Source organism: Sinocyclocheilus anshuiensis, unplaced genomic scaffold (genome assembly GCF_001515605.1).
Source record: "Sinocyclocheilus anshuiensis isolate Anshui unplaced genomic scaffold, SAMN03320099.WGS_v1.1 scaffold838, whole genome shotgun sequence".
NCBI lineage: Eukaryota > Metazoa > Chordata > Actinopteri > Cypriniformes > Cyprinidae > Sinocyclocheilus > Sinocyclocheilus anshuiensis.
Window position 1 is genome coordinate 326,976 of NW_015539915.1, and position 12,636 is coordinate 339,611.

At 35.9% G+C, this 12,636-nt stretch overlaps 1 protein-coding gene across 6 annotated transcripts in view; it reads left to right on the top strand.

Annotated features, from left to right (window-relative positions):
• Window positions 1-12,636, top strand: part of LOC107686417 (spermatid perinuclear RNA-binding protein-like) — a 118,704-nt gene that overhangs the window by 73,366 nt on the left and 32,702 nt on the right. For 2 of the 6 annotated variants that reach the window (XM_016483392.1, XM_016483393.1), the window contains exons 3-5: window positions 2,310-2,451; window positions 9,781-10,025; window positions 10,142-10,331. In XM_016483392.1, coding sequence (XP_016338878.1) covers window positions 2,449-2,451; window positions 9,781-10,025; window positions 10,142-10,331 — 438 coding nt within the window. In that variant the 5' untranslated portion in view covers window positions 2,310-2,448. Of the gene's footprint in view, window positions 1-2,309; window positions 2,452-8,573; window positions 8,685-9,780; window positions 10,026-10,141; window positions 10,332-12,636 lie in introns of those variants that run through there. The other 4 variants (XM_016483390.1, XM_016483389.1, XM_016483394.1 and 1 more) reach the window with 4 other exon arrangements.

Sequence of the window (12,636 nt, forward strand, 5' to 3'; positions counted from 1 at the left end):
TGTGTGTGAGAATTGTTACTAATTGATGAAAACATTTAACTGAATTACATAATATGGTGATTCATTAATCACATTATCAGTATTTACTAAGAAAACCCCCAATCAAGATGTTTCAAAAACATTATATTATTGTGCCAGATGAGTGAGGTAGTGATTAATCAGTAATTGGAAGTGGAAAGTCAATATAATATTTATTTCCATGTCACTGAACATTATGAAAGGATTTTTTTTGTCTGTTTGAGGTAAACCTCATGCAAAAATCTACTTTTGTATTGTAATTATTGATGTACAGTTGTAAACTAGACAGTGTTGAAGTTTGTATATGTGCATCATTTAATGTTTGGGGCTAATGATCTCTCTGAAAGGTCTGGTTTGGTATGCGGTGTGTTTTCAGCAGATTGTGACGCTGATAACGAGGCAGTGACAGCAGGGCCGTCAGCGAGCAGACTGTGAATGTCTCTGTGTGGACACACTCCACTGAACATTATTACAGAAGATCTGCAGGGCTGCGTTTGAGCGTAATTGCGCTGTTGGCAGCGGTGTGGGGTCCCTCACCAGATACACTTGTTCATCTCTTAAAAGGATGTCAAAGTAGAGGTTTGGTGCATAAAGGGAGTCGGGAGATAAGCTATGGCCTATTGAGCGACACTATTTCTTCCTATTCATCGTTGTCTTGGTTATGGATTGTTGGGTAATATGTACATTAGGTGAGAAGGTTTTATATGATATGCTATAAGCAGAGCATGCAAATTATCTTGGTTTGTGAAACCCTGTCCCAAACGACACACTAGATATACAGGTGCATCTCAATAAATTAGAATGTCGTGGAAAATGAACTTTTCCACGACATTCTAATTTATTGAGATGCACCTGTAGGTTTGTGGTCTTGTGCTTTTTGCTCCCATGTGTCATTTCAAGCATTCAGGAGGAATGCACACTTTTGATGACGTCTTTTGATGAACTTTTACTGGTACAAAATTCCCAACAGCCCATGTGCAAAGTATATAATCTGACTAACCAGAACAAGTTAGCAGTCACACCCTAACAAAATAAAATCAATCAGTACACCTTAGCAACCAAAGCATGGAATCTGAAAGATGTGTTTTAAAGAAGTCTCTTATGCTTACCAAAGCTGAATTTATTTGATAAAAAATACAGTAAACGCAGTAATATTGCGAAATATTATTACAATTTAAAATAACTGTTTTGTATGTAAATATGTTTTAAAATGTAATTTATTCCTGTGATGTAAAGCTGAGTTTTCAGCATCATTACTCCAGTCTTCACTTCAGTTGTGCTGCTTAATATTTTTTAAGTATATTCTGAAGAATCGAAAGTTTAAAAGAACAGCATTTAATTGCAATAGATTATTATTTTTTTGTAATAATGTAATAGTCTTTACTGTCACTTTTGATCAGTTCAATTTCTTATGAATATAGTATTGTTTAAAACAAAATAAAAAATCTTACTGACATGCCTTTTACACCATTTAGAACACCTTAGCAATGGAAAAAACCATGGTGCTTATCATAAAATGTATCAAAACTTGTTACACCTTAGCAAGCACCTCCTAACAGCAACATAGCATCTACCCAAAACACTACAGCACTTTACCATTGAAATACGACTGAGATCAGCTCTCTCCCCTCACAGTTTTTGGATATTCTTTAAAAAAAAAAAATTTTTTTTGGCCTGAACTCTTTTTTTTTTTTTTACAGTACATCTGTTCAGCTCTGAAAGCCATAATCCAGAGAATGAAATTATATTCCAGGGAAATTGCATTAATACAGGGAAGACATTTGGCCAGATAAGAAGGGATTAAGTGGAGTAAAAATGTACAGTTCAATGTTTGATCCACAAATTATGGTTATTGCCGCCACTCAAAACGATTCCGGCGTGTGTGTTCAGATGACTTTCACATATAGCCATATTTGTCTTAAGCAGTGGAAGCGCTTTGCGAGATAAGCCTGATAAACAGGCTCAGATAAGTGCTCTGTAAAACTAGTATACATGTAAACACTTCGCTGTGTCGGGAAATAAACCGACAGAACAACAGGCCGCATCTCAGTTGTGCGGCAGCACCCAGATCATGAAATATGTATAACATCCATATTCTGCATTGCTCATTTTCATACAAAGAGTCACTGATACCTCCTGAGGGAAGCATGTGTGAGGGTTTGTGATGCTACACGTTTAGTCCCCTAGATTTCAGTGCTGTTTATCCATCTTGTGCACTAACCCTGTGTAGTGCTAATAATAAAAATGCACAGGATACATATAATTAATGTTGTTCTCTGTCTGTCTCGCAGGTTTGGTGCAGTCGGGCGCAGCGGGGGGGCAGAGAGGCGAGCGCATGAGGAGAGGGCGTCCCAAGACCCCCGTCTCCACACTCCGCGCTCGCGCACACACGTTCACAGACACACCGCGCCTTGCAACCCTCCAGCCGCCATGGTAAAAACCCCTCCATCTTCTGTTTGTGTGGCTGGTTAAGTATCGCACAAGGTTGATGTCTAAATTGCAAAATCACCCTTACATGTGTTTCTGTCCAAACTGCTCTAATCTAAAACCAGCTGAGATGTGAACGAAAAAATTTAATGGGGGTTTGCGAGAAAGAGAGAGGGGGGGGGAGATCAGCGTTTGATTAATGGCCCTCACCTCCGGCTTGTGGGAGCAGGGTCTCATGGGAGTGTAGGCCTGTGCTGTTTGAATTATTAAAGTCTGAGAGTTGGGGGGAGGTTCATAAATAACCCAGCATAATGAGCGCCCTGCTAGCGTGAGCTCTAATGCTAACCCAGCCTTGCTGCCACAGCCGGGGTGACCTTGGAAATGCACACGCAAACGCGTACACACATAAATACACAAGCGCTTTCCACTTCTCTCACTCTAGTGGCTTTCTGTGTCTTCTGTGTCTATATCTCTATTGATTTATTTTGCACATAACGAGGTGACCTTCCTGGTTTCACTCGACTTCCTGTCAAACTGTGACCAAAGTGGCAGAGCCCACACACACACACACACACACACATGAAAAATTGCTCTAACACACTCTGGCTGTGTGTCAGCTTGACCTTGCGCTATGCCAAAGAAATGGACTTTCAGGAAAAAAAATGCGCACAGTGTTCAATGAATGGCAGACTGAAAATTAATGCACAATTCTGAGTATTGTGTTTTTGGCTTATAGAAGGGTTCTGTGTTTTGTAGTTGAGTTCTGTCGAGAGCATTTCTTGTGTAATTTTTAAAGTGATTTTGACTCATCCCCCAGTTTAAAAAATGAGCAAACATTCTGGACGTACAATGGAAGTAAAGGAGGTAACACAATACATTAATGCATACTTTTTAATATATAGTCACAAAAGTTAAACCTTATGTTAACATGATGCAATTTTACCAGGTGACTTTCTGTGCAAAATGTAATTTATGAGGTCAATAAACAACCTTCTAAACAAATAAATAAATGTAAAAAAAAAATACAAATAAAATAAATAGCCTTTATCGTATATGCTCTGAAAGTACATAACCACTGCAAAAATTACAATTTAGACCATTTTAAAGCCTAAATAATACAAATTTTAGGGAAAAAATAAATGCTTTAACAAAAATACAAGGTTCATGTTTTAGCTTTTTAAGCACTTTCATTGTAAGTGGCTTTATGTAACCATGTTTTTACTTTAAAAATTAGGAACAAATAAAAATTATTTTTGCAAAGCATACACTGATTGCTTGCATTTCTGTAAACAATGTGTGTACTGTATATACATTTTTAAGGTGGTGTTCCCCAGGTCTATGTTCTGGGGCCGCTTGAGATTTACACACTTTGGGCATCAGAGAGCTGCTCACACACACTGTCACAGTCTGTTTTGTGTCAATCTCATCACACATTCACAAGCACACACTCATCAAGAAGACCTGCATCAGTCAACAGCTGTTTGTGGTCAGCTCATGTCTATGCCTATGAGTCTATAATAAGTAGCCGCAGAGCTTTGCAGATCATTGCCTGACTAGCAGACATTTTAATTAGGAGCGTGTAATTAATTTAATACTGAACACTGACCTCAAATATACACATAGAGACAACACAACATGCCAGGACCCCTCTTGTGGTTATTTAATGCATCTGATAATCAGAGCAGGAGCCATAAATACACATTACTAAATGAAAACTGTGCTACAACACTATTATTTTTTTAAATAAGCAATTTCAAATCCACATGCCCCCTCGATTTTAATGGGCTTGATCCTTCTGTGTGTGTGTGTGCCCAGTGTGCCATTCATTAAATTAGTGGTTTGATGAAACCCTCCATTGCTTGATTGTATTTGATCTCTCTCACACACACACACACACATGCATGCTTGCTTTTTCTTTTTCTCATTCTGCCCCCAAGTGCCACAAAACCATCCTAAATTAATGTATTCAGGATTCCTTTTGTGATTTTTGTCATAATTTGGAATGCCTCCTAAAGGATTCTATTAGAATCTGCTAAGAATCAAATAATATCCTACTCAGTGAGAATCCAATTTTTCTGTTAACCTCTGATTAGTTCTTATTAAGATCCTTTGGGACTGGTTCCAAATTACAATTGAAATTCCACTAACAAGTGTTTGCTTTCCTGTAGGATTTTCTGAGCAGGGAATGCACAATTCCATTCCGAATTTCTACAGCCTTAATGTGTAGATCTTTAGCAATATTGTATCAGTTTTTCACAACAAACCTACATTGAGCTCCAGTGTTGATGATGGTATTTTCTACCTGCAGTGTGTGTGTGTGTTAACATTTAAACAAAAAAATACTATGCCAATTAACCACAATCCTGAAGTGATATTGACCAATCAGAGAAGTTAGTATTACCCTTTGAAAGCTTTAACAGGATAGCTAGCATACATATACTGTAGATGACACATATTTCATGCATAAACATAAATGAACTTTAGCTACCTCCTAACATTAGTTTATGTGGGATTTTGTAGCATTAGCGCATTAGATAATATTTGTTTCTTGTGTACATTATGTGTACATTATGTCCAAAAATGCATACTATATAAGTACATTTTATAAAGAACTGGTAAATAAGTACATTCACAGTAAAGTGTACATCACATGTGAACTCCAGAATCTCAAATACACGGCAAAAGATTTGGTATAGAAACAATTTATAGAAATTGCTCGAAAATTTTGCAAACAATTACAAAGAAAGGGCAAGTAAAGAATTGAATTAAATGTGGAAAATATATAAACTGAAATTGTGTTTTCTTGTAAAACATCCATTTTATTTACAACTTTGAAAAAAAAAGGTTGTTTTTTTTTGTTTAGTTTTTAGTTTTGTTTTGTTTTTTTACGGTGTAGGCATGTTTGGACAGTTTTTTTTTTTTTGATGTGCTTCCTCTAGGCTGCCATTGCATTGTCCTTTTATTCAAAGTTAAAGGGATAGTTCACCCAAAAATGAAAATTCTGTCATCATTTACTCACCCTCAAGTTGCTGGTAGCCATGGACTTCCATAGTATTTTGTTCCCTACTAAGGAAGTCAATGGCTACCGTCAACTGTTTGGTTACCCATACTCTTCAAAATATCTTCTTTTGTGTCCAACAGAAGAAAGAAACTCCTACAGGTTTGGAACAACTTGAGGGTGAGTAAATGATGACAGAATTTGTTTCGGTCATCAAAAATAACGATTCAATTATGGTATTGCGATTTGTTTTTCGTAGCAGCGCCATGTGTTTTTTGAGGTAGTTGAAAATACTGAGCATCATTATCGGTGCATACCTCACACATACGATGTGTCTTTCCATCCTTATCCATCCATTCCCTCTGTCTCTGGTGTGATGTGTGATTAAGATGCTCCTCTTTAGCTGTTTTACACTCTTTTACACTTTCCTGTATGTTTTACAGCCGCTCGCAGGCGGCCATTAGAAGCGCCTCATAAACCCTGCGCACTGCCTTTTAAATACTGGCCCGATGCCACCGAGAGGCCACTGTCACCGATATGCATCTTTATATCCCAGCCACCCGCTGCTGCAGATGGCGAAAGAACCTGATCCACACTCGCCCAGGCTGCCTTTACTCTTCTCAAACATGCGTAGTTTGTCTAGCGGTGTCAAAGTGCTCACTCTGCATCACTCTAATTGATCGACTCCGCTAAAGGTTGCAGCCTTCAAACATCAGCGCATCGCACTCGACAAACAAGCTCAGCTGTCTGGCAGCAGCCGCCAGTGTAAAAATGTCACTCGGTGAACTCCGATTGAAACAAATGAATCTTGTTTTTCCTTTCTTGCTAGTTAAAAAACAGCTGCTGTTCAGAAGATGGATGCACGGTGTTGTTTTTATGTCTATATTGCGTGAAAGGTCACACCCCCCGGGGACTGCAGCGCTGCTGATGTAGCTTTGATACGCTATTGAGCAAGTCTGCTGTTGAATGGAGAAATGCTACAGGAAGAGCGAGGGAATGAAAATGACAGCATTGGTATTGAATAGAGCTGATATCATGGAGATTCAGGCCTGTGAAGGATGATGAATGATCTGATGGGAAGTTTTTATTGGTGGTAAACGCCTACCTTTTTTTTTTTTTTAGAGAGTTTTTCTGTTTTTTGATGCATGTGTGCAGGAAAGAGACTACAGAGACTAGCTCTCAATGCACAAAAACTTTCAAAAAAACAACAACAAAAAACACTTTTCTTGGTTTTACATAGTCTTTTCAGTTACTTTTGGTCATATGAAAAATGTGCTTCAAAAATGTTAGGAGTAAAACAGCTTGAAACGGCTCCTGTGGAGCATCTAACTTGCAGTATACATCACAACATGATAACGTACAGTAAGAGATTGGACATTTATTTTCAGATTTGCTAATGATTCTGCTACTCTTCAAATGTTTTGGGTCAGTAGAATTTATTTTTTTTTTTCAAAATAAATTAATGCTTTTATTCAGCAAGTATGCATTAAATTTATTTATCAAATGTGAAAAAGTAAAAACTTTGCTACAAAAAAAATGTTATATCAAAAATAATCTATATTTTAATGCTGTTCTTTTGAAATTTCTATTCATTAAAAATCCCTATATACACATTTAAAACAAAACAAAGCAAAAAAACTAATAAAAATGACAAAAACACAACAAAATTACTAAAACTTTCAAATTAAAATTAAAACAGAAAATAAAATATAAATGAAATTATTAGCAAAAATGATTATCAATGCTGTTATTTTAGTGCCATTGAGATGCTATTGTTGGTTTTGTTGATATTTTGAATTAGTTTTTATTTTTATGTTTTAATTTCTAATGTAGTTAAAGTTGTAGTATTTGTGTTGTGTTTTTGTGATTTTTATTCGTTTGTTGTTTTTAAATGTTTTCGTGTTTTTCTAAAATAAAATAATTTTTTTGTTTATTTTATTTCAGTTAACATTTATTTTATTTTATTTATACAGTATATTATTATTTTATTTATAAGTAACAACAATTTTATAATATAATAAACTATAATAACTCTGTGCCAGTGATACTAAAATAACACTGTTGCACGATTATGACAAAGATCATAATTGTCAATTATTCCCTTGAAATTGTAATTGCGATTATTAATTACGATTATCACAGTTTATATTGAATGATGTTTATACCATTGTTTGAAGCAACTGCATGCCATATTTTTATATGAACATAAATAAGCAGAAAACACTCTAACTGAAAAACTTTTATTGCTTTTCTATAGCATTAAGGTTCAAATGTCAACTGTACATTCGATTGGTTTCTTCTTTAAATAATAATAAAAAAGTAAAAATATGCATGGTATTATAATATTATACTAACACTAAAATGGAAAAACCCTTAAGATGACATGTAGAAAGAAAAAAACACATCTTAAGCACTCAGAATAACATAAGTGAACTTTGAACGATTAATTGCCGCGTTGAACGATTACGTAATTGTGGCATCCGTAATTGTAATCGTGATTAGAAATTCCATTAATCGTGCAGCCCTTTTTCACACTGAAAGATTGTGTGTAAAATAAAATCAGATTGTGCACGGCTATGGCATATGACACAGCGCTGCCCACATGGCTGTTGCTCCTATAACAGCTCTTTTATCAGTTCTTTTGTCTTTGGGTCGTTATATTTCTCACAGATTTCTGCTCATTCTAAATCAGATACAGATAAAGTTGCACAGTAAAGATTACATTAATATGAATGCATTAGTGAGGGCGATTGCGTGTGTGAATTAATTCTACCTGACAGCGTCTCTCTACTAGTAGTGACGCTGTGGGATTTAGTTATTAAGAAATATATGCTAGTAGTTAGTTGCATTTTGTTCTTATCATTATTTTTCAGTACAGACCTGCGACTCATTTTTAGGTCGCGTCCCACCAGTTGAGAAGCGCCACCTTGAATACTAATGCAGGAAGAGAGGATTGGGTGGTTATTAGATCTAGTCGTGAAGTGGGGGTGTTACATGAGAGATTGACTGACGGTGGCTGATGAAAGACTGAAGGATTGTGGGTAAGCGGGAGCGATGTCTGATTCGAAGAGGTTGTTGGGTGACTGTCAGCGAGCTCAAATTGATTTCCACCTGTGAGGGTGATGTGTAACACGCTGACGCTCACAGACACAGGTTAATACAGCGGGTGTGACATATGGCTTTGGACACACATACGATGTTACTTCTCTAGATGTTTGTTTTGCCATCAAGGCAAGCAGAGGTGAGTTTGATTGATTAAAGTTTAATCTGCCGCTGAACGCTTCTCTCTAACCTTGCACGTCTGTCTCACATGCGCACTTTACTTGAGGAGATCAATTGAAGAAGTCGGCCAAGGTGATCTTCAGAAGTTGTTAACATAGCAGAGTGTGTGTGTTTTTGTGTGTAGCTCACCTTTATCAGTGTTACTGGTATGTCGTTGCTGGCACTTTCATCCTGTGGAAGTGAAGAAATAAATTCAATTAAAACACACTTTTTACACTTTTAAAATTGTGAAATATTACTACAATTTAGAATGACTCTTTTCTATTTTAATATATTTTAAAATGTAATTTATTCCTGTGATCAAAGCTGAGTTTTCAGCATCATTACTCCAGTCTTCAGTGTCACATGATCCTTCAGAAATCATTCTAATATGCTGATTTGCTGCTCAAGAAACATTTCTTATTGCCATGTTGAAAACAATTGTGCCGCTTCATAATTTTGCGGAATTATTTGATGAACAGAAAGTTCAAAAGAACAGCATTTAATTAAAATAAAAATATTTTGTAACATTATAAAAGTTTTTACTATCACATATGATTAATTTAATGGTCCCCAAATTTTTTATTTGTTCATTTTTAAATGTTTTAATTTTTTATTCTTTCTGTTATCATTTATTTATTTATTTGCAAATACTTCTTAAATTGTTGTGATAACAATGATTACACAGCTGTGGGACTGTTCTAAGTTGATACCCACTTGATGTGTAAAAATTAATACACAATATTCACAAAATAAATAGTGAAATTCTTTTTTTAACTTGAGCATGTAATAAATAAATAAATATATATTATTATTATTATTATTAATTATTTATATTTGTTCAATGGATTTTCATAATTCAAAATTCAAAGACTGGGTTCGGGACAAGGCCAAAGCTAAGTGAATGATTGTAAAAAGTTTACAAAAAATTGTAATGCGACGTTCATATAAGAAGTCGGTTAATTTCTGAGACAAAGTTGTGTGCACATACTCTATTTACTGCATCTACAACTACAAGGTTATGTATTGTTTCTTACTACACTGAATCAAGCTAACGAGTGTTTTCTCTCCATCAGAGGTCCATTCGGTCGTTCGGGAACGATGACCGTCACGTCATGGCCAAGCACTCCACCATCTACCCTTCCTCTGAGGCCCTGGAGGCGGTGCAGAGCCTCGTCTCCACCGTGGAGCGCGCCCTGAAACACGTCTCTGATTGGATGGACCAAACTCAAGCCAGCCAATCAAATCAACCAAATTCATCCAGCACACAGGAGGAGGGGACGGAGGCCAGCGCGGACGAATCGCCAGAAGGCAGCACAAAGTGAGTGCATGCTGGGAAAATAGACAGATTTCTGCTAAGAAGCTGTTTTTGATTTATTGGATCTGCATATTGCACATCATTCATTCAGATCGCATTGATGTTGTGTGTTGTCTCAGCGAGGACAGCAGCTCTAGTAGCGGTCCCAGTGAAGGACGGGTGTTGTGTGGCGTGATGAGGATCGGACTGGTGGCCAAAGGCCTCCTGATTAAAGATGACATGGATCTGGAGCTGGTGCTCATGTGCCGAGAGAAGCCCACCGAGACTCTGCTGTGCACCGTCTGTGACAACCTCCCGCTGCAGATCGAGGTGACGGCACACACACAAACCACATCAGCTTCCAAAATACATACTGACCACACAACCTCCTGTACAAGTTTTGATCTGCTGTGGATAAAAATATACACCCAAAAGACACTTTCTTTTTATTGTTTGTGTTTCATCTCACTGCAGTACACTGCAGCTAGTTTTCCCTGAAGAACAAGAGACGCTTGCTTGCCATTGATCAGTGTTTATCTGGATTTAATGTGTTGTTTGCTAACAGCAAAGCGTATTTTATGTTAATGCGCTCGTTAAAATATGCTTGTGAAAGTGATTTGTTTTGTAATCTTGCAATACTGTTGCAATTTTTCCTGAAATAAGCTCAACAGCTTCTGAAACTTCCATTACTTGCAATACATATACACAAATTACTACCAAAAAAAAAACTTTTTTATACATTTTTATCATTAACTAAAACTGTTAAATATCATGTTTGTTAATTGAAATAAAGCTGAAATAAAATAACATTTATATATTAGATGAAAAACTTAAAATAAAAATATTTTGCATCCAACTGAAATAAAAATAAACGTTTATAAAATATATGAATTATAGAAATTTGTTGAAGTACTAAGATTACTAAAGCTAAAATAAAAAAAATAAAATACAAAAAAAATAAATATAAAAAAATAAATAAAAAATGACAAGCACATTAAATTACTAAAACCTAAACTAAAATTAAAAATGTAAATAATAGTATAATAATAAATATTATAAAATATCATATAGTATATATATAATACTTATAAAACAACACTGATTTATTTTCACTTATCACGTCATGCAAATAAAAAAATTTGTTTTCAGTAATTAATTTAGTTTGTGGGACAAGAACAAGACAAGTCTCTATGGGACAAGACAGTCTAGAGAGTTTAAAAGCAGAAAGCAGAAATGTGTATTTTTGCGCTTATGAATTCTGACATCAAAAAAAGAGCTATAAAGCTGTAATAATTCTGCTGGTTCATGCAGGTAAACTTTCAATTTTGTTAATGTAATTCCTGTAAAAAGAATTTGCTCCATGTAAACATTAGTTATGTAACATCCGTTTCTGATTTCTTGCCCTTTTCATGTGGAAAAATATTTTTTTACAGATATTACATGATTATAGCAAGTCAGTCAGTAGGTCTATCACGCTAGTCTCAGTTTAACATGTATAACGTTTTATGACTATGTATTTTATCTGATACTACATATTTGAATGTATTTTACACTGACATAGTTATGAACACATATATTTTGAGGGAAATTAAACATCACAGATTTCTATACAGATAAAATATTGCAACATCCAAAACAGACCTGCTCTATTTATATTCATCATGTGTAATTAATATAAACCAGCAACCTGCTTCCCTAATTACACTTCAGGCCAAGGGAACGGGGTGATCAGCGGTGACCCAGTCTGAGCCTCCCACACACACAACAGACCCCAGACACAAATCCCATTAAAGCAGACTGTACTGCCAGCAGGTCAAGTCCCGTATAATGGATCTGTTCTTAATGGAAACGGTAGTCGACTGCTTTACCCTTTCTCTACTTGCTCTGATTGGTCAGAGCCGTTACATCAGCGATTGAGTGATAGACATGCACATTTCCTGTCTTAGCAGCATGTGAATGCATGAAGGAAATGTGCTCTGTATAGCGGTCCGTCCGCGCACACACACACACACACACAGGTCACTGCAGTGGGAGATGTAATTGATCTCTGGTTTACATGAAAAGAGTAGGCGGATTGAGAATGTGTGGCTGGAATTAATTGAATGGATTACAGAGCCGTCCCCCGCATCAAACCGGATTACATTAAACATTAAAGCCAGCATCTGCGCTGTCTAGGTCCCACCTCATAATCTGGTTTGTAAATGTATTGTGACCAGTTGTGGCCAAAGGATGCCAAAAACTTAACCTTTCCAACCTTTCCAGTTTGATTCAAAGCAGGTGTGTTCTGCACTTTTAACTCTGTTCTGAGGAACGTTTATTTGTTCATTTCTCTATCATCATTGTATTATATATTTTGAAACTACAGCACATTAATCATAAAACTAAGCATTTAAAAATCATCTTACTAAGACATTATTAGGAGATGCAGAGTGACAACTAATATTAATTTGGAATTTAATAAACTAATATTCATTTGGAACAAAATGGAATGTAAGTAGTCTGTTATCTCTGTAAGATCTCTGAGCCATAAAAGCCTGATTTTAAAATATGTTGTCTAAAGGTTCAACAGCAAAAAAAATATTTTTCTTTCTTTCTTTCTTTCTTTCTTTCTTTCTTTCTTTCTTTCTTTCGTTCT